This window comes from Diadema antillarum, unplaced genomic scaffold (assembly GCF_040938485.1).
Source record: "Diadema antillarum isolate AM-2024a unplaced genomic scaffold, OU_Dant_1.0 seq00001396_RagTag, whole genome shotgun sequence".
NCBI classification, from domain to species: Eukaryota; Metazoa; Echinodermata; class Echinoidea; order Diadematoida; family Diadematidae; genus Diadema; species Diadema antillarum.
Window position 1 is genome coordinate 13,546 of NW_027272151.1, and position 25,126 is coordinate 38,671.

Sequence of the window (25,126 nt, forward strand, 5' to 3'; positions counted from 1 at the left end):
AATGCACGATATGGCGCCCTCACGGCAAACGGACAAGTCATCAAAAGTACACTCGTACAGGTTACTCCAGGCATGCGGCGACCCATGTCAGCCCAGCCCGATAAGTAGCACAAAATGTATGTTGCCGTGAAGCGGTGCGTGCATTGCCAAAGAGCCCGTGAAACCACCTGCACCGTGAATCTAGAGCGCGGTGCACGTCCCTGCCGGCAAGGGGGCGCCATGAATATTGAAGCCAGAGAGTGACTGTCGTCTTCTCTTCCCATCCCCTTCTAAAACCCCTCTTCCCCTCCCAACCCCCCCCCCCCCCCAATCCTAAACAATAAGGGCTGACAGATAGTTGTAATTGGTATGTCAAGAAAAAAGAGAGAGATGAGGGGTGGGGAGAGGGAGAGATCTCTGCGAGAGAACATTAAATCTCTCTTGGGCTCAATACCTGGGGGGAAAGAGAACGACATCATCTTTAAATCCACTCAGGGATGGATCTACATGTACTGGCATACGTTACACAACAGTAGCTTGTGACCTTCCATGGTAATAGACTGGTTTAATGAAAACAGCGCAGACATTTTCTCTTTCCTTTTTTGTTTTTGTGTCAAACATTTAATACCTCCTGAGAATATATTGACATCAAGAGACAATTGATGCTGGTATATTCTGTAGTTACAGGCAATAGAGTTTTGCAAATCTGACATATTTATACCTATGCATACATCCCTTCTATGGTTCTAATGCAGAGTGCCTATATCTCACAGACAGAAAATGTTTGTATAATAACATCTTGCTAGCTTCTTTCCATAAATCAACAGAAATTATTACAAACTGGAGCAATGCAATTGCTAAGGAATATCCATCATGCTGGGCAATGGGCCATCTTCTCCTCTTTCCTTTCCTCTTATATCTTTTTTTTTTCTTCTAAACACTTATGTTGTAAATTTGATACCAGTCATGTGGCATAACATAAACTTGCTGGGATGCTATACTTTAGAAGTGTACATTTCCTTCCGAAAGAAAGTATTACATTTCATGGTCCTGGTGTCAGTGTTATACTTGTACAGGTATATAAAGTATCCAAACATAATCATACACATTCTATCTTTGGCATATATCTCAAGCAGTATTAAAGGGACAGTGCAGTACTGGTTGAGGTAAGGGATTCATGTTTTGAATATTTCTAAGTGAGATAATGAGAAACCTCTTATGAAATATGAAAGAGCATGTAATTTTAAGAAGGATTCATTGTTTATTTGATGAAAATCGGTTTTGAAATGGCTGAGATATCCAAAAAAGTGATAATAATAAAAGGTGACAGGCCACAACTTTATTAGGATCTCTTTGTATCACCTTGTTTTTGGATATCTCAGCCATTTCAAAACCGATTTTCATCAAATAAACTTTTGATACCCTTTAGAATTGCATGCTCTTAGTCATCTCATAGAGTTCGCAAAACATTAAAAGCTAAATCCTCACCTCGACCAGAACTGTACACACCCTTTAAGTACTATTATGCTAGTCTTAACAAACAGACGCAAAGTTAAAAACCCTTTAGATTAATACACAAGTGTTGGAAGCCAACATAACCTTTATTCACGATCACGTGAAAAAGGCATCAAGCAACATGTGTGAGGCTAAGGCTAAGACTAACAGTTTTTCCCTTGAAAACATCATTATTTTTTAAAAATAGACATTCATGCATAATGAGTACTTTAAAGCAAGCCACCAAATCAACATTACCTATTGCATAGTATTACAATTTCAGTAGACTCCTTTTCAGAGCAGATGTCTGTATATTTGTGTATTTTAGCAGGTCTACACAAGCAAGTATCTAAGTGTTGTCAATATGCAGCATCAACAATTTTCAATGATAATGATAGGAGAATAAAAAAAACAACAACAGCAACCCTAAGATACAACACTTTTTCGCACAAGTTGCATGTGGTGGAATTACGCATAATTTCAATGTTTTCACAAGGCAGAATTCTCTTGTGAGTTGTGGTCGCCAGCACCTGCACACTATTGTTGGAGGCAGACTTACTAAGGGACCCCGCAAGTAAAATAACAATATGAAAAAAAAAAAAGGAGAGAAAGAAAGAGGGGGGGGGGGGGGGAGACTGCGTTGATCGTGGTTTTGTTGGGTTATGAAAATCGCGGGCGGTAGGTCAATACGAACTTGCCCCCCAGGGCAGCTACGATTGAATGGACGAGAAGTAATACGACAGCGCCTCGCCACATAACTCCGCACTTTCCCCACTACATGTCTTGCCACTGTATTCGTGTTTCTTTTTTTTTTGTCCCTTCTTTTGATATAAAACATTTAAAGTCCCCTGGCTTCTTCAGTCTGGCGACTAAGTGGAACAGTCTTACCTGATACATTATTCGTAATTCTCAAAGACTACATTGCTCCACATCCAATACGTGATATGAGGCAAGTCCTTCATATTTGTTCCCAACTTCAGTTGGGATAACGCATAACGTTGGGTGCTCATTTCCTATCAACTGGGACAAAAAGAAGCATATCAAAATGCACAGCTTTTCACCTAGCGACTTTGCATGCCCAGAAATGGACTGATGAGTGTAACGTTCTACCTGTCCAAGTTTTGGTTACATCTCTCTGACTTTTCCAAAGGTATAGCATCAAGAGCAAACGCTTGTGCTTTCCAGCGCACGTGTCCACCTGCACAAAATTCACTGGGATTTTACTTTCTGCCAGGTAGATATTCCACAAATTCCCTACGCATTTCCATATATTCCTTTTCTTATCAGCTTCATAATTGGTACATGCATGCAATCATACTTTACTTTGTATCATCTACTGTAAAACGAGGAATTTTCGCGTGCACTTTAATTTCGCGAATTTCGCGAGCGCCAAAATTCGCAAAATTAAAATGCACGCGAAAGCTTTTGTCTACACTACATGCATTGAATGCCAGTAGCAATTCGCGAAAATTTCATGCCACGAAAAAGGCTGTCGGCTCCAATTCGCGAAAATTTCATGCCGCGAATATATCATATTTTACAGTAATTTTCATTCATCCAAATCTGACTTTCCGCTTTACTCCATACATGCATTGGTACACTCTTTGCATATCACATCTTCCATCTGTGTACATTTGCTAAACATTTCTTCACCATGCAAACTGATTAGCATTCCATTGGCTTTTCATCCATTCTGTCCTTCTGTCTGTCCCACTCACTGCCTGCAGTCGTAAGCCTTCCTTCACTCACTCCTCCAGCGCCAGAGGGAAAAAAAAATAGAAAGAAACAGGAAACTGGACAAGCCCAAATCCATCCCTAGCAGCTTAATTTCACTGTCTCCCAGCGAGTTCCGGCACGAGGCTTTTTTTTTTATTTGCTCGAACGCTCGCCAGCGTAAACATACATCACCATCTTCCGCGCTCCGCAAGTGCCCGATCTTGGCCTTTCCCCCTATTTGTCAATTTTTAACGTCGACAAACATACACATATCGCAGTATTCATAATTGATGCTATTCCTGGAGCAGTGCATGGAGCCTGCTCAAACAATCCCAAGGTTGCCAGTGCCGGCAAGAAGGTCACAAGTCCAAGGCTTTGCTGTGCGTTTCAGCGAGAGCCAATGTAAACCAACACATCTACCATCAAAATCCATGTACCCTTTTTGCAAGACTTGAATTTCACCTTAGAATGCAGAAATGTCTGGCACGATCGATACGTCGCAAACCTTTGCCTTCTCAATTCAGACACCACATACAAAGGTATGGTATACTTCAAGTAAAGCTTTTTATAAAATCAGGTATAATACAATCAGAGCAACCTCTCTCCATGGAAAATAATCAGATTGGCCTAACTCCCTAAATCCAGAAGAAAAGAACAACTCCCTAAATCCGAAAGAAAAGATCGGGAAAAAGAATATCTGACGGGAGGAATATCAAATTTCAACTTTCAGAGTAAAGGCTGATTTGAAACTCACGACCTCGTTTCGAAATCCCCCAGTCGTCCCCCACAGCCTTCCAATACATCCCAAGCGCAGGTACTATTGACATGCACGACATGTTCATGCTCCGGGCATGTAATTGTACAGCATGGCATCATATATGCGCAGGGGGAAGAGGTCGCTGAAGTGCACCAAGCTTGTATGAATGGAAGAATTTGGGCAGAAATACTTGGCGTGCACGACACCAAAATTAATTTGGCTTGCCTTGTTTTTCTTCGGCGCGCAACCTTTCCCCGGGACGCAAGGGTACGAATATGGTACGTGGACAATTTGGCCACTGACGGGAGATCAACATAAAAATTCTGTACAGAGAGGTATAGGGTGGGGGTAGGGGAGGGATGGATACATGGAGAAGATTGTCATGGGGGAGGGAAGGGGGTGGGGAGGTCCGAACCATCATGAAGAATTTTTTTAAAATCTTTTTTGGTCAGCCTCAGCAATGGAGATGCGCATCACTGCCCAGTGGGGGAACGAGAGAGGCATTACATCGGCTCATGCCAAGGGAATCTTTGCGAGGTCTCCGCGGTGCAGCTCAAACTCTGCATCCGGTGAGAAGACGATGTCCATGAAATATGGATGCTCGCCAGATGAGCAATTCCCCGGCTCTCTCAGCCCTAATGGGCTGATGGCAGCTACATAGCCGTATATCACGCAGCACCGCTGCCACCTCGTTGCCGTGTCAACGCGTACTGACATTTGCGATGCAAGTCATATGCCGTGAATCATCTTTTTTTTTCACTAACTGTGCTGCAAATTGAACAGACCAATGTATACCAGGCGGTTTGCCTGCTACAGGGTACCTACCTGTTGTACTCTGATTAGATGAAACACATATCACCTGTCGGGTGCAAATGTGTCAAACTCGACATGACGCTGCATTTCCACTACAAAATCTACACCGCTCCTCATCATTCTATCCTTAGGCACAGTGGAGTGATTAATCAGGAGACACCTTTGAGCATGCGATGCAGATTGCTCTAAAAAGCTGTGATTTTGACCAAAAAAATACAGCAAGAAAACAAGAATCATTAAGCTGAATAGAGGCAAACAGTCGTAAAGCCAAAAATCAAGCTCTATCATCAGCTCACTCAATGATGAGGCTGTGTTTACATTCAAATCGCTTCCCAACACGAGATACGGAAAGCAAGCAAATTTGTCTTTGGTACATGACATTTACCTAGGTAATCTCTGTCTCAGCCATTTACCATAATACCAACACTTTGCACTGTGCCCTATGCTGATGGCAGCATTCTTGCATCAAAACGTCGTACAGAACTAGCCAGTAACAGAATTAAAGAACTGCAAGACTGGTTCCTTCACGAGCCAATTTTGGTGTATGACCATTTATATGACACACCATATCAAGGTTAACTCTTTCCTTATCATCCATGATCCGCTCGCACATAAAGCCAATTGCATTCTGAGGTTGCCATCCTCTGAAGGGGTTAATCAACACGAGTCAGAGGTATTTACAAAAGGGTACTTTTCTGAAACATATCTTAGAGCATAGCTTTGCAGACCTGCATTCACTCGTCATATGAAATAATCTCACCATATTTATTGCTCTTAATGTACCTGCCCTCTTTTTTCACACTCTGAATAAAAATGATTAGCAAAAAAAGGAAAAAGACTACTTTTGCCACACATGACATGCACTTAATGCATCATTCGCAAATCGAACAGTGCGACAAATGCGATAAAAAAAATGGGAAGGAAAAAAAGAGAGAGAGATATTCGTAGAAATCAATCGAGATAGACAGACTACAGTTATCTCAGCAATCTTCGACTGACATTTAAGATTACAAAACCTGGAAAACATCAATTGTGCAAATCAGGTCCTAAAAGATTTCTAAACGCCGTGATCTACAAACCCTCATATTGATTGTCAACGGCAGCCACTGATGCACTCCCCTTTCTTCCTATACAATTTGAAAAAAAAAAATGTAAAAGTCGACGAGGCTGACAGTGTGGGGGGGGGGGGGAGCCTCTGCGAAAAGCTCATCGATGAAAAACGGGAAGTAAAAGAATCGTGAGCAGCTGGATTTTAGAATTTGACCAGCATCAAAAATGCATGTAATGAGACTGTCGGCTGAATGGTAGAGGCAAATGCACAAATACGTCTTTTTCTTTTTTCTTTTTTTTTTTCAAATGCTGTCTCCATGGCAACAGCAAACAAGAGTTGCCTCACTCGGGTCAGTAGCAGGTTGCCACGACTTCAGACAGCACGGTAGAGACCGATCAGTCAGTGGGTGAGTATTGGGGAATATGTTTACGTACGGCAAACACATTATTCTTCTCACTTCTGTGAGGCTCTATAATGGCAAAGCTTGTACAGGTATAACTAATGTTTCTTTCCGCTACCGGTGGCAAAGGTTTCCTGTAGGCATCCGTGGCACGGCAGAATTGAGAAAGAGAATCACTTGGAAGATCATTTTCCATAAAATTTAATTTGGCTGGTCACAGATATTTCCGCATCTATCCACACTGCACCGGCATCGCTTACAGACAATTCTCAGGAATGGAACTCAGCAGTAATAAATATTTTCACTGTAATGCTTATTTGCAACTTTCCATCGAAAATACACACAGAAGCTACATGAACTCAGCACATCCCATATTGCTATAAAGGACACAAAATAAAATTACTTCAACTTATTAAGGGCATGCTACATGAGTATCTACCTAATTAAAAAAAATTATTAGTGGAAAAGTGAGCTACCATTATTCGAACCCGAGACCTCCGGATTGCTAGACCAAAGAACAAAAAGAATGCCTAAAACCTATTGAACTCCCAAAATGGACTCATACAAGAAGCTTGTAGGCACCTTTACGCAGTAAGTTTTAACACTACATATACTTGTTTTTGTGGGGACAGATTGCTGTAAATGCACCATTCGTAAGTGGCTTGGCATGGGTAGCACTGTCTACTGTAGTCAACCACTACACTGGAGTTTTGATGGGAAGGGGGGGGGGGGGGCTGGTCGGGAAGGGGGATTTGTAACATGTTTATAACTTGTCATCTCGCCGACCACGAGACTTCATCATAATTGGGAGAGAGGGAGAGAGTGGTGGTCAAAGACGGAAGATGGAACGTTTATATCTCATCGGAGCTGCAATTCGCAGTCGGTTTACGAGTGTCGCTGGATATTGCTCGGCATCGTGCTCTCTTTACGGCCGCCATATCAACTTGCCTATCATCAAGTCCTCTCTTACCTCCTTTCCTTCCAAGTCATCATTCTGTTTTCTCCTAATGCTCTTCAACATGTCTCGCCATCAACCCCCTTCATGGGTGATCGCTGAGACACTGGCGATTTACCGTCTCTTTGATTTCTTCACCATTTTGAATAGGATGTAATATTCATCTCTATAAACATGCCTCCCCCGTTTATACACACACACACACACACACACACACACACACAATTGTCGCTTACTTCATTTTAATCTTTGCATAATATATGCATATTACAGACAAGCCCTGTCATTAGATTCATATTGCCCTTTATTCGCTCACTGATATTAACAATGTTCACCTTACAAGTATAGAAAATTTTGACACACCTTACAGTACACATACTGTACATGATATTAAACGCTGGACCCAGCTCTAGGAAGACAGTGTACAGAAAATGTGTACTTAGCATTAATAGCAGGAAAGCATGGATTAAATGGGGTATAAAATAGTCGAAAACATTGAGGAGAAACAAAAATACACACACTCTAAAATGTCACTCATCTCTATCCAACTAAACAATTCATAGGTTTGTCTACGTCACCTACTCTTCTCAAATTCACTTCATCTCCTTCCCCCACTCAAACAAAGGTAAAGTTTCCACTTCAGGACATAACAGATATACAACCTCAAAAAAAAAAAGCAAACCTTACAATACATCACAGATATGAACAAATCTCGAACACTCGTGTCTGGGAAAAATTTGTGAGAGCCCAAACAACTGTCCGCATGACAGAACACACACCTAGTATACTTGACAGCTCCCACGAGAAACAGAACTCTGTTCACGGCGAGTAATTTGAATACCGGCGTATTTTAACACATGAGACACTCTCCGTGATTTGCAACAGTAAAAAAAAAAAAAAAAATAGGGAAAGGGGAAGAAAGAAAGCTGTCGATAACAATGACACCCATCCGTCAATTGTTGCGTACCTGTTATTGCAACAGTTTTGCCATGACAGCTGGGGAGAGCGTTTGTGTGTGTGTGTCTGTGTGTGTATGTGCGTGTGCGTGTGTGTATGTGTGTGTGTGTGTGTGTGTGTGTAATAATCCCAGACACACAGCAAGCTAGACTGTCCACTATGTTCCCAGAGAATAGCAACATTTCAAATCCTTACGAACCATATTTTCCTTCAAACCTTCTTCGTGGTCTTTTTTCCCCATCTTTTCTTGTAAGATTTCAAGTGTGTATTCTTGTTGTACACCAGAAAAAAAAATTTCATCAGGATACATGCTATATTCTATCCTCTACAAATATTCTATACTCTATACTCCACTTTCACTTTGAGGATGCACTACTGTAGTAGCTGGATATCACAGATTTTGTTGTTGTTGCTGTTGTTATTATTGTTGTTGCATGACCTAAATTGTAAAATAAATGAGGCTCTCCGTGTGGTTCAGGCAAGCTTTGAGCCATACACACAACCATAAAAGAGTTTTGTTGTGCTGTTTGGAGTCTGGTGACCTTTCCATCGAGTGCGATTTAAAAACATTTCAGTCTGTGAGTGAAACGGCGGCATCATTGGAACTGATTTCCGCGAGGACGTTCCTCCCCACTATCTCTGGGACGTTACAAGCTTCAGAAAGCGTGGAACACAAACGAGTCGCTAACTATTAAATATTCACGGGCAGGAAGGGTCAACGAGTCTCGCCTTGCACCTCTCCACAGCCCCGGGGGAACAGGCAGAAACTAGAAAACGATTTCTCCACGGCAAATTTGATTCCTCTTTTCATTCTAAGAGCCCGATCACTCATAAATTTTTCAGCAAGCCGCGCAGGCTCCGGGTCTTTTTCCATTTTCAATCCAGTCTATCTTTGCAAATCTCTTGACTCAATCTAAGCTTGCGATATAGAAAACGGGCAAAGGACACATATCCAAGACTTCTATATCTGATAGATATCATGCAGAAGCTACCCATGAATCCTACATAAACTTTCATGCAAAGATATGCACCCATTGATCAAATTGTCTAAACCCCAGTAAGATTATGCTTATATCATCAGAACCAGTTTCTTCAAGCCACTTAGACAGTGACACATCACGACCCTTACAACATTTTTAACTTTGTTTCACATAACCACATCTATGTTTGCTGTAACAAAAGACTAATTCCATTTACAAAAGATTCCCCCCCCCCCAACCGTGTCAATAAGAATGTTAGTGACAGTGAAACCATCACCCAAGATTGGTACTTATTTGTTCTGCAAAGCTCGCTAGCAAGCCTTCATTGTTCTTCATATTCCCTGCTTGCCTGCTTCCAGAGATGGCAGTGTGGATATTTTAATAAATATGCAAAGTGCCTCCCTTTCAAGGGAGAAGATGGCATTTAATTAGACTCCAAGAGGGTCTGAATGAAACAAACATCAAAAGGCAATTAACCCATCAACACCAGATGATTTTACCAGTTCTCCGAGACAATAGAGAGCTATGCATTATAAGTATATATATTTAGAAAGGACAGTGAGCATTCCATTGGGTAGCTCTAATGACCCGTGTTCAGTGAGTGGCTCGGCTCCTACGACGTAACCACGGCGATGACGCCATGCTGAAGCATCGGCATGCGCACAAAATGGGGAGTAATAACTTTCGGCCGCATTTCCAGAAGTTGCGACTTAATTAGACACGACAGCTGCCATTCGAACACCTGTGCGTAGGGACTGGTTGTTCTTTAGTGGTGTGAGAAAGGGTGGGAGAGGGGGGTTGTGATGGTTAACAGGGCAGAAGTAAGGTCGAAAGAGAAGGGGCACATGGGGGCAGGGGACTGGCATCGAAAGTTTTGGGTTTAAATTACTATGCAATGTGTCATTCAGGGTCACAAGAGTTGACTCCTAGCTTTATAAAGAAAGAGAAAACTGCCCTCAGGCTTGCCTCACTCTGTAAGAAGATGGATTATTTTCTGCCCAACCAATACGCACCTCTCTGAAAAGGCTCAGCCGAGACTGACCTCACAGTGAATACAAGATCTCTCTCACGCACTGATTTCTCATTATTTGCAAATATTCTGCATTAAACTTTATTAATCAACTGCCACATGATCTCTAACTTGCTAAGAAGAAACAGGACCCAAATACTCCCACTTCAATATCTGAATTTCTTGCGAGATGGAGTGTGATTAAAGAGAGATAAAACAGCAAAAAGGAAGGGAGCGAAGTAATATCGAAGGTACCTATCAAGCTAAACCTAGAACTACTTGGGAAAATTTGCATCTCAAACTGCACACACACACACACACACACACACACACACACAATAAATGCATACATCTTATATGGATATAAACACACATCTATACATATCCAAACACACCACAAACACACACAATAAATGCATTCATCTCACACCTACACATCCAAAACACACACCTACCCATCCAAAAACCACATCATAGGCCCTACACAAACACACACACAATGAATGCATACATCTTACACACACATCTACACATCCAAACACCACACACACACCTACACACACACACAAACACACACACATAAACAATAAATACTTACATCTTATATACAAACACATATCTAAACATCCAAATACCACACACACATACACAATAAATGCATACATCTTATATACAAACACATATCTACACATCCAAACATCCCCCCCAAACACACACACACACACACAAACATACCCCATTAACTACCTCCTGGCTTTACCCACAATTGCCACCCCCTCCCCCCCCCCCCCCCCCCGAGTCCCTTGCGAGGGAGGAATGGGCACCCCTCTCAAATCTGGCAGACCGCCCCTGCAGTCAGCCGTGCATTTGCCCGCGAGACCCTCGGACACAGGGGGGCACGTCTTGGAGGCGATCAGGCGGTCCGCGACTCTGTCCGTTCACCCCACGGCTATCTCCAGATCTAAATTGAGTGAATACGAGAGCACTCTGCCGTCCTCTCGACGTCTTATCAAGATGTTAACCTTTGGAGATGCCTCCTACAACCATTTGGGAGGGAAACGGGCAAAAGAAATGTAGACTCGCTTCTTTTCCTTCCCTTTCGACCTCTCCCCTGCGACTCCTCCCCAGGCTTGAGGGGATATCTATTATGAAACGAGGTTGAGACATTATGCAACAAGTCCCTGATGTCCACTCTCCACGTACACATGGTGGTAAGTACAGCAGATTCTATAAACATGTATACTGTGACACAACAAACAATTCATCACTCTCTAGCAAAACATATATATCTCTCTCACACCACTGGAAATGTACAATTATTTAAAGAGATATAACTAAAATCAAATCAATGTCATACAAACACCAGGTGGCCACACTCACAATTTCTTTTTAAAGATTGAAATTATGAACCGATAACAGATATTTCTGCAGGGCTCTTCTAACAGGTGGGGTACAGCATCATATCCATGCCAGAATGTGTACACAAATGAATGGAAAGCGACCTTCCATCAACTCAATAGACGCTGTGTTATGTCAACTGGTACATCATTTCTCCGTAGTGCCCAACCCATGTTGACATACCTAGAAAATACATTCCACGTATTCTCTCGACTCCCGTTCACTCCTGTACATTGCTGTCACACCGCACATAGGATCTTCCCTAACACTCTCGGCCCTGCTGCTATCAATTACCATTCATATTGCACGCACCATATGTGATAACGAGATTAACAGACTTAAGGGGACAGATCAAACAGGTATTTTGCAGGAAGTGTTGTCTCATCAACTCTTCTTCCTTATGGATAATGGACTTTTCGGGGTCCCTTTTTTTTTGTGGGGGGGGGGGGGAGGTTTTGCGGATGGGGAATTAAGAGAATGAAGGCTATATTAACTCAGATATCCGTGAAGGATATCAATATCATTATCACGTTGATGCCTTAAATAGAATGGCTTCTCGCCACTTTGGAAGATGCCACACGAAAGACTACAGTCATGGCGGCATTGTCGGTTAAGTGCCATCTTTTTTAGTGCCCATTTCAAGGGCATTAACAACCGGGTGCTTTTAAAATAATTAAGTGCAGTTCGTGAGCTCAGCGATTACCTTCTCGTGCACGCTGCAAAGTTTGCCTCCGTGCAGTCACAAATAATGAACCACATAACATGATCAATATACCTGTTTATCTTTCCTTTTTTTGGGGGGGGGAAAAGTTAAAGGAATTGGAAAAGTGAGCAGTTACCCATGACAAGACATTCAAAAGCCTACTGCAGTTTCACCCCATCCTTTCTCTTTTCTTTTCTTTTTTTGACTGTCTCTTGTGGTATTTTTTTTTTTCCAATGGGGAGGAGCCACACTGTCCGTGAATATCACTTTTTATACGCCTCCCTAAAGTTTTTGAAACATTTTCAAACTCTGTTTAGAATTGAGACCAAAAAATGACAAGGCGATATGGCCCACCTGTCAGCTCTTCTTACCATTACCATCATATATTCATCTACCTACCTATCTATCCATCTATCCATCCATCTATCTACAAGGTACCTAAAAATTGTACCTACCTACCTACCTATCTCTCTACCTACCTATCTATCAATCTATCTACCTATCTATCTATATAATCTATCTATCAATCTATATAATATATCTATCTATCTATCTAATCTATGTAATCTATCTATCTATCTATCTATCTATCTATCTATCTATCTATCTATCTATCTACATACAATGTATATGTTATAGATATAGTCATTGCATACTACTTCCTAATTTTATTGTTTTTATGTCTTATAGCCTCAGAGCTTTTTAGTGATATATGACCTGACTGATATTACTACCATGAACTGTTAGAAGTCTGATACCAAATGAAAACATCTGCAGTTTGTATGTACTCTACAGTACAGGACATTGTACACTGTATAGGGTGAAAGCTGAATTCAAGACATTCTTTATTTCATGAAGATTATACATTCTGAATTTCAGAGAATTCTAAGGACCCCGAAAATGTTGACAGGATGCAGTTAAGGTACCAAACTTTCAATAAGCAACAAATACAACAAGTCTCTAAAATTCAATGTAACAGACTTTATCAGGATTAAAATGGTGATGGGTAGTATGAATATGTGTATTTACTAAAATAAAAGTTTTACTGTGACATAAAATTCGGTGAGGTCTCTAGCAAAGTTGATTTCACAAGAACACTACTTCAAGCAAGCTTCTTTTATGAAATCCAAACATAAGGTAACAGGAAATTGTTAAAATGCAGTCATAACAAACTCCACTCATTCCCATGTGATCAGCTGTCTGCCACGTTCTTCCCACGAGAAGTTTATTTATATTTTTTTGTTAATTGCAGTTGCAGCGATTCATACTGGTTTGGGATGGGGGGACATTGCTTTGCTAATCAGAGCAGATTGAACATGGGACACATTATTACTACCTGGACTTCATTTCGGTTTCCAGTGAAAGAGACCCCGTTCTTCACCCCGCAAAGGGGACCCTTGTTGATCATCTGTTGATGAGCGAAGTCACCGAGGCTTAGCCCATCTCGTCCAATTAGAATGAATGTGTGCCTCATGAAAACCCATTCCCTCCTCTCCCCCCCCCCCCACACACATATCCAACATCTCTCACTAGCAAACATATATCACCCTCTTCGTGGAATCATTTTGCCTGCTTGCAAGATCTGTCTGTATACATTACTTCCCTAACATATGTCCATTATTCCTGAGCAGAGTTTTGTTTTTTTTACAGACCCTCCCATCTATACTTGGTCCCTATTTTTCCTCCATTTTTTTCTCTCTCTTTAAAAAAAAAAAGACAAAACAAAACAAAAGCCCCTTCCCATCCTCTCCCCAATGCGGTAGAGACGAATCGAGTTTGTGGGAGAGTTAACGAGCAATCATCCTCGGCAGCATTATCGCTGCGATCGCAGAAAATTGCCCATCCCATATTGATCTTCCAATCAGGCGGCGAAACGTCACCTGGTTTGGCAGCGAGGCATTCGCAGAGCACGGCACAAAAGCGCTTCCTGTCGCTGCGTCGGGCGCGGGGACGGGCTACGGTCTCCGACAAATTAAGCGTTAACTTCCCATGGGTGAGAAAGCATTGAGCTGCCTACCCTCAAACCTTTTATTCCTCCATGATAGGACTTCCCCGCCATAATTTCAGATTCAGGGCTTGTTTACAACCAGACGAGACAGCCAGTGCTACTTGCAGCAATTCATCCCTTTGTAGCCCTATACAAACTATTGATTTTATCATTGATCCCATGCTGGTTTGTTTATCTCTTTGATCATTCCAGCCAATTGATCAACTTGATAAAAACTTGGCTATAAATTACCCTGATTATGCGACTCAGATATTAAACCTTGATAACTCCACCTCAAAAATCAATGAACACGCCTAATACTTTCTACAAAGGTAAGCATTTTCCCATGATAAACTTTGCAACCACACAGTTGAAATCTGGGGTCTGTAGTGACTAAACCAGACTTGGTTCTTTGCAAAAAATTGTTTGATTGCCAAAATCGCATTATGTAGCTTCTCTGAAGTTCTTACAAATGGTCACTGATCTTCACCACCCTACCATGATTGAAAGTTTAATAAAGGATCGGATAACTGTCTCTCAAATCCTTAGGGTCTAAATTACTCTTTGTCATTCCCTTGCAATTCAGGTGATACAGGATAGCCACATATCTTGAAGGACAAAATATCCAGGCGGAGTTATTCCCAGCTACAATTCCTGACAGATTCAATGCTAGATTTCATTTCTCGTGAAGGCCAAAGTAACTGAAACCTCCCTGACTCCTCTTTCCACATGGACACAAATGCGGCAAATACACACACACACACACACACACAACTCCTCCATACTATGGATGCTGCCCTGGTTACCACGATGCTGCTGAGCAGATGATGCAAAAGACTGGTTGCCATGGAGGACGGAGCAATTTTGAGATCAGTGCCGACAGTTAAATGGTCATTCTAAAGCTGTGCCCGGCAGGAGGAAACTTTGACTTTGGAGCGTTCCCTTCTGATCACTCAACTGAGTTCAGGGTTGACAAGCTCTAAAAATACCCCCCCCCCCCCTTCATCTTTGTTTTTTCAACAATCATTTCGAAGCATCTTTAAACCCTTCAGCAAATAGATCAATATTCTCAAACAACATGTCAGTTTCATAATGACCATGGACATGGTCATAAATAACTCCGGTCATTTTCAATGCTGTTGGCATTCTTCTTTTTTTTTCCATGTCGCAGCTTTAATCGGACTTCACTGATTTCGTTTGCATGACATGAATGCAGATGGCATCTTCTGACATTTTGTGCACTGGATGGATGAAAAATTGTCGGTGTTCACAATCAATTAGGTGTATGCTAGGTAGGAGGGAGGCCGGGAGGACAGGGGGAGTTTGACCAAGGTTTCCCCTGATGGTGTTTCGGGATGACCATGGCCGATGCCGTTGAATGGGGAAGCCGTATCACTGGCGCAAATTAAATCCATCCATTAAGGGATCTCAAAGGGACAGTAAAATGCATAATGCAAGTATTACATGCCGTTCACACCCTTTTTTTCTCCCCCACCCTACCCATTAATCGTAATGAATGTGATTGCAAGAGACTCCATATATCCCATCCTGTATGGCAAGAAATACATCCGAGTCAATCCATTTGAAGTCTGGAAGGACAGTGCTGCGACGTATCTGTTCGATAGAGATCTATTCATTTTATTGGAAAGTTCTGTAATCCACCTTTGACCTCTCCTTTGACCTTCTGTGACTGGGTCAAAGGAATCATGGTCAGCACACTCTTTCAAGAAACTAACGCAAGTGGTATGAGTAGCTTGTAATACTTAAAGTCTGTATATCCCTTCCGAACCCTGAAAATTGAATTCCTTTCATAAGCTGGTGTATTGTGAAAGAAGGCAATCTAGACCTTTCATCAGAATATCAAAACTGGAAACTTCTTTATGCTGGTGGGGGAAAGAAAACTATAAATATTCAGTAAATTTATTCTGACCCCATAAGAAATTCCAACTTTATTTTCGGTAGAAAAAGAAAAGCATATTTTCAAGTGAAATGGTGTTAGTTTTTCACTTCTTAAATCTAAAAAAAAAAAAAACCCCTCTGAAGTGTATTACCACAAGATATGAAGTGTATTACCATACAATATGGTGCATGAAGAAGGGAGACATTATTCTTCAACCATGCCAATAAATGACCTTTAAAGCATATCTTTGGCCAAAAAATTATTTTGGATATGTGAAAGAGACACATTTCAGTAATCCATTGCACCATCTTTCAGAGAAAATGGGTCATTAATTAGTGAAATAATGCATCTCAAAGTTTCCAAACACACTGTGTCTGGTAGATTCAGGAACCGCTGTGGTTCCGTAACCCACTGCAAACAATAGGGTTTGCTGTAATCTTGCCTCCCAGACCCATTGTGTTTAGAAACTTTCAGATGCATTATTTCATTAATTAATGACCCCTTTTCTCTGAAAGTTGGTGCAATGGACTACTGAAATGTGTCTCTTTCACATATCAAAAATATTCTTTTTGGGCAAAGATACACTTTAAGCCTCAATATTCCCATTCAAAAGAGATAAACCCTTGAATATTCATTGAATAGATACAATTTTTTTAAATAGCATATCTGGGCACAGTGAGAGGTCCTCATGCTGCTGACACTTGTAAACTTGAAGACAAGGAAGAAAACACAGAAGGTGAGTATCATTCCATGTTTAGTGTTACAAACAACACCAACAAATAAGTGAGTTGAATCATGGGGTCATACACTCTCACTCACACCAACACACACACAGACACACACACACATACAAATAATACAGGAGGGCAGGCAAACATATGAATGTTAACATTTCACGATGACCACAACAAAATGATAAGACAGCATGACAAATCAAAACAAAAACAAGAAGTGGGAAAAAAATATCTACAGTTGGATCAAGGCAATGTGACTGATAATGAATGACATGCAAAACAAAATTTCAAACCAGAATGTGTTCATGGCAAGAGAGCATAGTAAAGGTAGTATTAATGAGGAAAAAAAATAGAGGGAACACTCATGTTAGTCCCAACCAGTCATATTGGTGCTGGTTCTTTTTTTTTTTTTTTTTTTGCAAACTACATGAGCTAGAAATTGATGCATTTTCAGACTTCTAGCAGATACAATTAAAGTGCGCACATAATTTGCATAAGTGGGCAGGCTCTCAAAATCCAAGACCTCAGAACCCACCACACACACGACTTGCTCCAGCTTCGTGTTGAATCTAAAGACTGCTTGGAAGTATAGCTTTTAGTGTGTTCACACTGAACATTGATTTTTGTGCAGATGTGCGACTAAATAAATAAATGAACAAATAACGCCAACATTGCGAAAGAATGCCTGAACACACAGTTTGAGAAATACCCTCAACCAGGAAGTGATCACTCAGGAAAATTTTGCACAAAGAGATTTGTTTGGGGGGGGGGGGGGATATGAAATTGTGACCAGGAATAATTCATTGGGTGATTTCAGAGTCGTTCGTTCCTTTCTTTCACTGGGCTCTTACGATTGATATACCTACAACTTTTCAACAATCAAACAAATAATAAAAGAAATTAAACAGAATTGGGGGAAATAATGAAATATGGAAAACAGCTAGGTTTGGGGAGGGGACTTTTTTTCTTTCTTTGGTAGTTCTTTTCACTATTTTTGCTGAATTTTCTCAGGATTTTTTTTCTCTCTCTCTTTTGTTTACCTTCTTGGCATCATGATCATTAGAGTTAGGTGAGCCTGCTTCTTGGTTGGCTAAGGCGTTAGTAGAGGTTCCATTGGGCGTAGATGCCATCAGCTCGTCCGAACCACGCTGTACATGTAGGATGGGAGATCAACAGGCAACCAACCAGAAGAAGGAGGATGAAACGAGAGACAAAAAGAAAAGAGAAAAACACAACGCACCAGTGAGAAGAAGAGAAGTATTTTAAAAAGTAGGAAGACAGCTAAGAACTTAAAACGAGAAAAAAAAAACTTTCCACATGCAGCGGAAATTCTATAAAAAAAAGGTCAAAATTATGAGATAGAAAGATATATATATCAAACATGCCCAAATATAGATGTGTTGTTGTTGGTTTTTTTTTGCGAAAAGTAATAAAAAAGTACAAGTGCCCCAATTCATCAAAGCATCACGCGTGTGATTTGTCAGTAATGCAACATAAAAGAAGGTGTCAAAATTATGCAAATCATGTCAGAATATTTGTAAAAAAGGAAATGCAAAAAAAAAAAATCACTGATTGGAATGTATGAATTATGTGAACAAGGATGGAAGGGTGGAGAGAATTTGTTATCATACATAAAAAAAAGAGGATGGCACACTTCTCCCCTACATGGAGCAATGGAATGATCAAGCAGTGCACAGAGCAAAGGAGTCAGGACTTGCCAACTATGACAATAGGGGTAGTCATAGTCAATAGAGTCAGAGGGAAGGACACAAATATACAACAGTCAACACATTTCCTTACTGCCTGGTGCAGAAGAATCCTCACTTTTTCCTTTCTTTTTTTTTTTTGGCTCGTTTGTGTTTTTGCTTCATTTCACAAACTTTGTGGTACTTCTTTTCCAATTCTAGGTGTCCTGTGGAATGAAGAACATGTCATTACAGCACCGTGCTTATTAATCAGCAAAGATAGAACACACATAAGCATTGATTTAAGCTGTGAGAAAGCCAGACGTAAAAATCACTATGCCACTTAGTACATTCTCAGCCACAATGTAGCATACAAAAGAGGCATTTTTTGACAGTAGATTACAGGAAAATGTTCTATCAAAGCAAAGTGCATTGCACCAAATCATCATCATCACGCATACACAGCAAAATATACATTATGTAGATAAAGCTACTACTCAATTACATCACCAACACTGTCGTATACCAGCATCATCATCATCATCATCATCGTCGTCATCATCATCATCATTATCATTTTTGTCATTCCCATTGTTTCATCAATGCTGCCTCCATCATCATCTCACTTGTCTTTATCATGAGCATCTCACTCATCATCCTCATCCTCAGCCCCATTAATTTTTGGAGAGCCATCGCTGTCATCATCATAACATGGGATATGAATTCAAATATTGGTGAGTAAGAATTTCAGGTGCCGTGTTGGTGATACAAGAAATTACAACCTCTTACGCTAACCACATCTTTCCCTCCCTGCACCAGTTGCCATGGATATATGCCTTCAGCATAGCCATCTTGGTTGGAGGGGATTTGCGTGAATCGCACACGACTGCAACGAGTTTTGGGTGTTTGTACACAAACCCGCCGCCCACGCCAGCCTGAGCCTGGTGCATCCTACGCGAGGTCTATGGGTCTCACCTAGAACATGGTAGGCTACAGGATAAAGTCACAGCAGATTCAAAGGGAATAGTCAACTATGACTAAACACTCCATGGAGAATGCTACTCTGGCATGAGTTGGTCCTTTCTTAGTTTTGATTTTGATTTTGATTTTGATTTTGATTTTGACTTTTTCTTTTTTTTTTAGGGGGGGGGGGGGAGGGATGATGATACCCTGACCATTGTCATTAAAGTGCTGGTAAATTGAGCAGGTCAGGGGGATTTTGTTAAATTTAATTTCTTCCTCAATCATCAGAACGTTGTTGCACATATAACTCGCGAACAAGGAGCACACTGTGTATCAGTCATTATGAGAGGACGAATGGCATTGATTTTACACGCTCTAAACAATGTGCCTATATCTCATTCCTCTTGTCTGACAAAATTCAACACTTTGCCCTTTACATCGCTGGACACTGAATCTACACACCCACTCTCCGAGATTTGTACATTTGCGGGTACTTTTGCCCATATCTGATTTCGCCATGGAAACGGGAGGAACCTCCTCTAGCTCACACCGCTAGGGAGATGGGTTAGTGAAGTGTGATGGGGCACTCTGATTTGTACAGATTTTTTTTTTCGTTCTTTTTTCCAATGGTCCATTAGGGTAACAGACTAAACTGTGAGCACGAAGACAAAATGCTCTGGCGGTGGAATATTACCATGGGATGGGATTGTGCCATTTGGGTGAGGAGTCCACCGTTTCGGTGGCTCCTGGACGCACGATCACTTGCTCCTACCGACTGCGTTTCCCCCACACATTTTTTGCTCCGACTCGGCTGGAGGCGACACACTGACCTACATTTTCACGACCATAATAAGTCATTCCCACGGTGCACAGGACGGCTTCACCGATTATTCGGCCCAAGGCTCCCATAAATGAGCCCGAGCCAGTTGGTTTTCACATCAATATCATGTTGGAAATGTCCTTTACTCCCCGGATAGCAATTGTGCGGGGAAGCTTTATCTCCATGCTGTTTTGTTATCATGTTGTTTGAATGTAATCATTTCCACTTTTCTTGTAAGCAAATACCATCAATACATACATCTGTCATGCATGTGCTGCAGGTACTTTTTTATGAAAATTCTGTGGTAGTAAAATTTCTGAAGGGGAAATGCATTTGAATAGAAACTATTTGTGTTGCTTCCTGGAATTCACTGACACATATCAAAGTATGTCTTGGAGGCAGCATAGGCAAGTGTTTACACTGTACTGCTGCTCTCCACAGTAATACAATATCAGTATAAGACAACAATGTTCCTTTCCTATGATTTTTCCACTGATGTTGTTCAAGCTCCCCCCAGCTAATAGAAATCCGGACCCTCAAGCTGTGGGGACATACACTCTGAATATATGAGGTTCTTTCCCAAAGGTGGAATGCCTCGCGGCGAGACTCGACATCACTCACTTCTCAACGCTACACACACCAATCTCTCACGACCGACGACGATCTACGGATGATGTGAACGTCTCAAGAGACAGCCCGAGTAAATACCACCCGTGGCTGCTGCTGCTGCTGTACACGTTGTTGTGTGTATCCAGACCCCCCAACTACAACAGCACAAACCCCACTCTGGACAGACTGGCATCGACAAAAACATCCATCCAGCCGCATTAGCATTTTCTATCCATCTCTACTTTGTCTGACGGGAAAAGAATTGCCTTTGGTTTCTGGGATTCAGAGTCAGGTTGTATAACCTACACAGAGTTATTCACAGCTGTGCAATTTTTCAGCAATGATCTTCATGATTCCATGTTAAGTTTAAGATCATAAATCCTATCCTTTTGAGAAAATTTAAAAAAAGATAGTTAAAGGAAAAAAATATATATAATTGATTGCTGAACTCCTGAAAATCCGCTCATCACAAACCCTGAGACCTTTTAAGTCAATACTGATGAAAGAAGCACCCCCAGCCCTGATTCCCTGGCCCCCGGAATGCCACTGATGCCCCAAACGAGCTTGTCTCCCCTGCCACAGAATTTTGCTTTGTCAATCTGACATCTTAAACCGTAACAGGTTTCTCCCCAGCAAGCCCTCAATCCCAATGAGCTGAGCTGTACTCATATGCTGCAAAGAACACATATCTCCCCCCTTCCCCACACCCACAATCCATGCCTCACCAACCACCACTATGGTATTTTTTTTTTTTTAAGTCACGCTCTACACCAAGATTCCAAGGGTTGGGATTGATAAGATTTATAAGACATTCCTACACTCGGCTTTACGCAGGAGTGTGCGGACGCACTATTAAACAAAATGTCAATGTCAAGAAAGTGCCACTTGTGTATCATTCAGCTCTGATTGCAGCTTTAATTCTCACTTCCCTATTCAACAGTATGAGAGAGTGTTGCGAACTACTCAGAGTTAATTTAAAAATTCCATCTCCCACACAAGGGTAAGCCCATAATTTCACCTATACTGCAAGAAATCCACAGCACTCCCAATTGCATTCCAAACAAATCAATATGAATCTTTGAAACTCTTGTGATCAACATCATAATTTGCACGAGAAAGGATCGCCTGTGCTTGCAGTTGAGAAGGAAACTGGAGATATTTCATTCCGCACCTTAATACCAGTGCATAATCAAACAAGCAGTAAGACATTGTAACTTACTGTGTGATATAAATGAAGGATAGAGACGCAGGTAGGGCATGCCAATATTTCATTGTTGGCTGTATGTACATGAATATCTGGTTTCAAATTGGACAAGTCTTTTTGCGGGGGAACATCTGTTGAGCCATGTCTTGGTGGCAGACAAACTCATTTCAACTGTCTACGCCGCATGCACATCAGATTCAGTTTCAGCCAGGGTCTAGCACACACCTAGCCTCGATTCAGTATCACACTTATCAAATTTTGTCGCCATGGCAACAGAGCCTTCCAATTCATTGCCACCGACTGACACGGTACTCTGCAGATTGAGTACATATTTCTGGTCACTCTTGGGCGCGATCATCGCTCGATAAGAAGTGCCCCAACAAGCTCAACATCAGTTTCAGAGTGGACATCGCAGGAGTCTGACACAGGCAGGGTCTGGATTGGGGAGACTAGCAACCCCCAAGTCTCGTATTCCTGCAATTTTAATTAACCACATTCGATGCTTACATAACAGTTGGTCATCTTCCAAACTGAGGCCATGCTACGGGGGTAAACCAATCACCTACACCAATCTCTAACAGCCACCCTCACTCTCTCGTGTATCCAAGCACACTAGAGAGAGAGAGCGGAGGCAGAAATACATCTCAATAAAAGACAATGAAAAAAATCTGTACGACATACCTGCCATATCACTATTCTTAGACACATATACCTGCGCATTTCTCCATCCTAACGCTGTGATATAGAGAGATTTATAAATAGAAAGCTGCATCTAACAGGAAAAAAAATATCTAAATCATAATTTATTCTTCGGGAGCCTTGACCAGGCGGACTTCTGACTGACATTCTCAGTAATTAGATTGCAAACCTCTTCGGCAATCACATTCCACGCCTTCACGATATATGCATTCACTGCCGCTACAGGCATCTCATTGCGACTGAACCCATCAAAGCAATCATCGTGAACCATCGTTCTCCCAAAGTGAGGAAAAATTCTTCTTTTTCCTTTTTTTTTCCATATAGTTATTAATTCTTTGTGTGCCACGTTTGCATGCAAGCCTCAGTTGATGGCTTGCCAGCTTTGCATATTTTGCTCTGATGTACAACCGCGCATAAACCAATAGATAGATCACAATATCCTTAGTAAATTGAAAGCAACATAGCCATAACTTTTCATGAAATTTGCACCAGAGCATACCATGCAATTTTCCCCTTAGTACAACTTTGCGGTAGTGCATTTCTATCATAAACGCTTTGATTAAAGGATTTAAAATGATTTCAGAAAAACAGAATGTTTTCCAGAAGTGCTCTTGTGTTGTAACCTCAGAATGATGTGGCACATAAAGTGTTAATACAGACAAAAAGACGCAATCAATGACTCAAACACCACAAAATGATTTCAGGAAGGCCATTTTGCATTCAAGGGTGGTATGCTTTCGTCTCAAACCATGGTGATTACTTGATAGATTCAAAGCCTGTTCCATCTAGAGTGTGTAAACAGGAGTGTCATGGTTAGTCCGAATCATGGGAAAATCAAGTAACATCTTTTGAAAGACCCTACACAGAATATTAATCTAGTCACAGAGATGACCATGCATGATTAAGTGTACACCTGAAGAAATCTGAAAATTACTACACAATAAATACTAAAACTCTTCATAAGATTCCCCGAAAATAAGCACTCATACGCAAACAAACTTGCACCCATGTTTGTACACAAGCATGATCGTCCACTCCTGACAACAGTACTGATTTCATCGCATTATAATGTCCGATGCACCATAAACCTTAATATACAGCTTGTACTGCTATTCTGGTACAGAGTCTCATAGCCCAGCCAAGAAGAGAAATTTCCCCTGTATTTAACGAGTTGAAGCTCAGTTTCCGAGAACAAGGTTTCTAGATCTAATTCATCCATTCACATCCATCTATTTCACTTCATGCACATATAATGCATCTGAACATAATGTGAACATAGACACTATATACTGCTAACAGAACCTACAAACTAGACAGAAACAGCCCCCCCCCCCCCCCACCACCACCACACACAAACACAATGCCATTCACTTTGATACAAAAATGAAGAAAAGAAACTTTGTGTAACATGTTATTCTTGTACATCACATAGACTCAAACTCGAAAGAGGAAGCCCCCTCAATAAATTCTTTTTTGGACTCATAAGATATCATTTGTGCGCCGGACTGGGATAATCCACAAGTCACATGGTGCAACCTGTTAGAATTCCTCCGAGGTGACGCGCACAGCGAGACAGTCCCAAGTCTTGGGCCTGACACAGTGGGACCAGAAAGTTCTACACGAGGCCTGTATCCTTGGGCCCATTCAAATTTCGCCCCGCCACAGAATTGTTGCCATAATAGAGGCGCCACGCTCCCTGACGCACAAAGGCAGACCTAGCCGTACGGAGTACAGAGCTCCGTTTAATCCTGGTGACCTTAGCAAACAAAGGTTATTGGGGAGAGAGAGAGGGAGAAAGGAATCACACAAATACTTGCAATAACAGATGACGCAGTTTCTAATCTCCTTTTAATTCTCCACTCCTCAATGAAATTAGTCTTAAATCATTCCGTTTCTCACTGCTTTGACCGACTACAATATTTCTTATTTTTACTTGAATTAAGAAAAAGGCCAGTGTCCTATCAAGGGCTGTGTGTTTACTTCTTCTGCACTGAACTGCAGCAAGAAGCTCGATCAAAATTACACGCAGAGGTCTTTCTTGCTCTAACCTTCTTCCCTACAGAGGCCTTTGAGCGCCCCATACAATAACATATCTCAAAGGGGGGAAAAGCACACAACCAGGCTGATACAAACACACACTGACATATTGTCACATTCAATTTCCAACCTGACAATGGTTATTGGTCCACATTGCTTCCGCGACTTTTTTTTTCGTATCCATCTCTAATGCAGAATCACGTATGCGTACCTCGCTATAAGCGAGTGTTGAACAAGATAACCACTTTAATATCGTATCTAAACTTGGAGAGAAAA

The 25,126-nt window shown here is 41.4% G+C and overlaps 1 protein-coding gene across 1 annotated transcript in view; it reads right to left on the minus strand.

The window, feature by feature from the left end:
* The window catches only part of LOC139708997 (uncharacterized), a 46,253-nt gene that overhangs the window by 11,477 nt on the left and 9,650 nt on the right, over positions 1-25,126 (minus strand). The window contains exon 2 of the mRNA XM_071620964.1: positions 17,874-17,981. Coding sequence (XP_071477065.1) covers positions 17,874-17,981 — 108 coding nt within the window. The remainder of the gene's footprint in view (positions 1-17,873; positions 17,982-25,126) is intronic.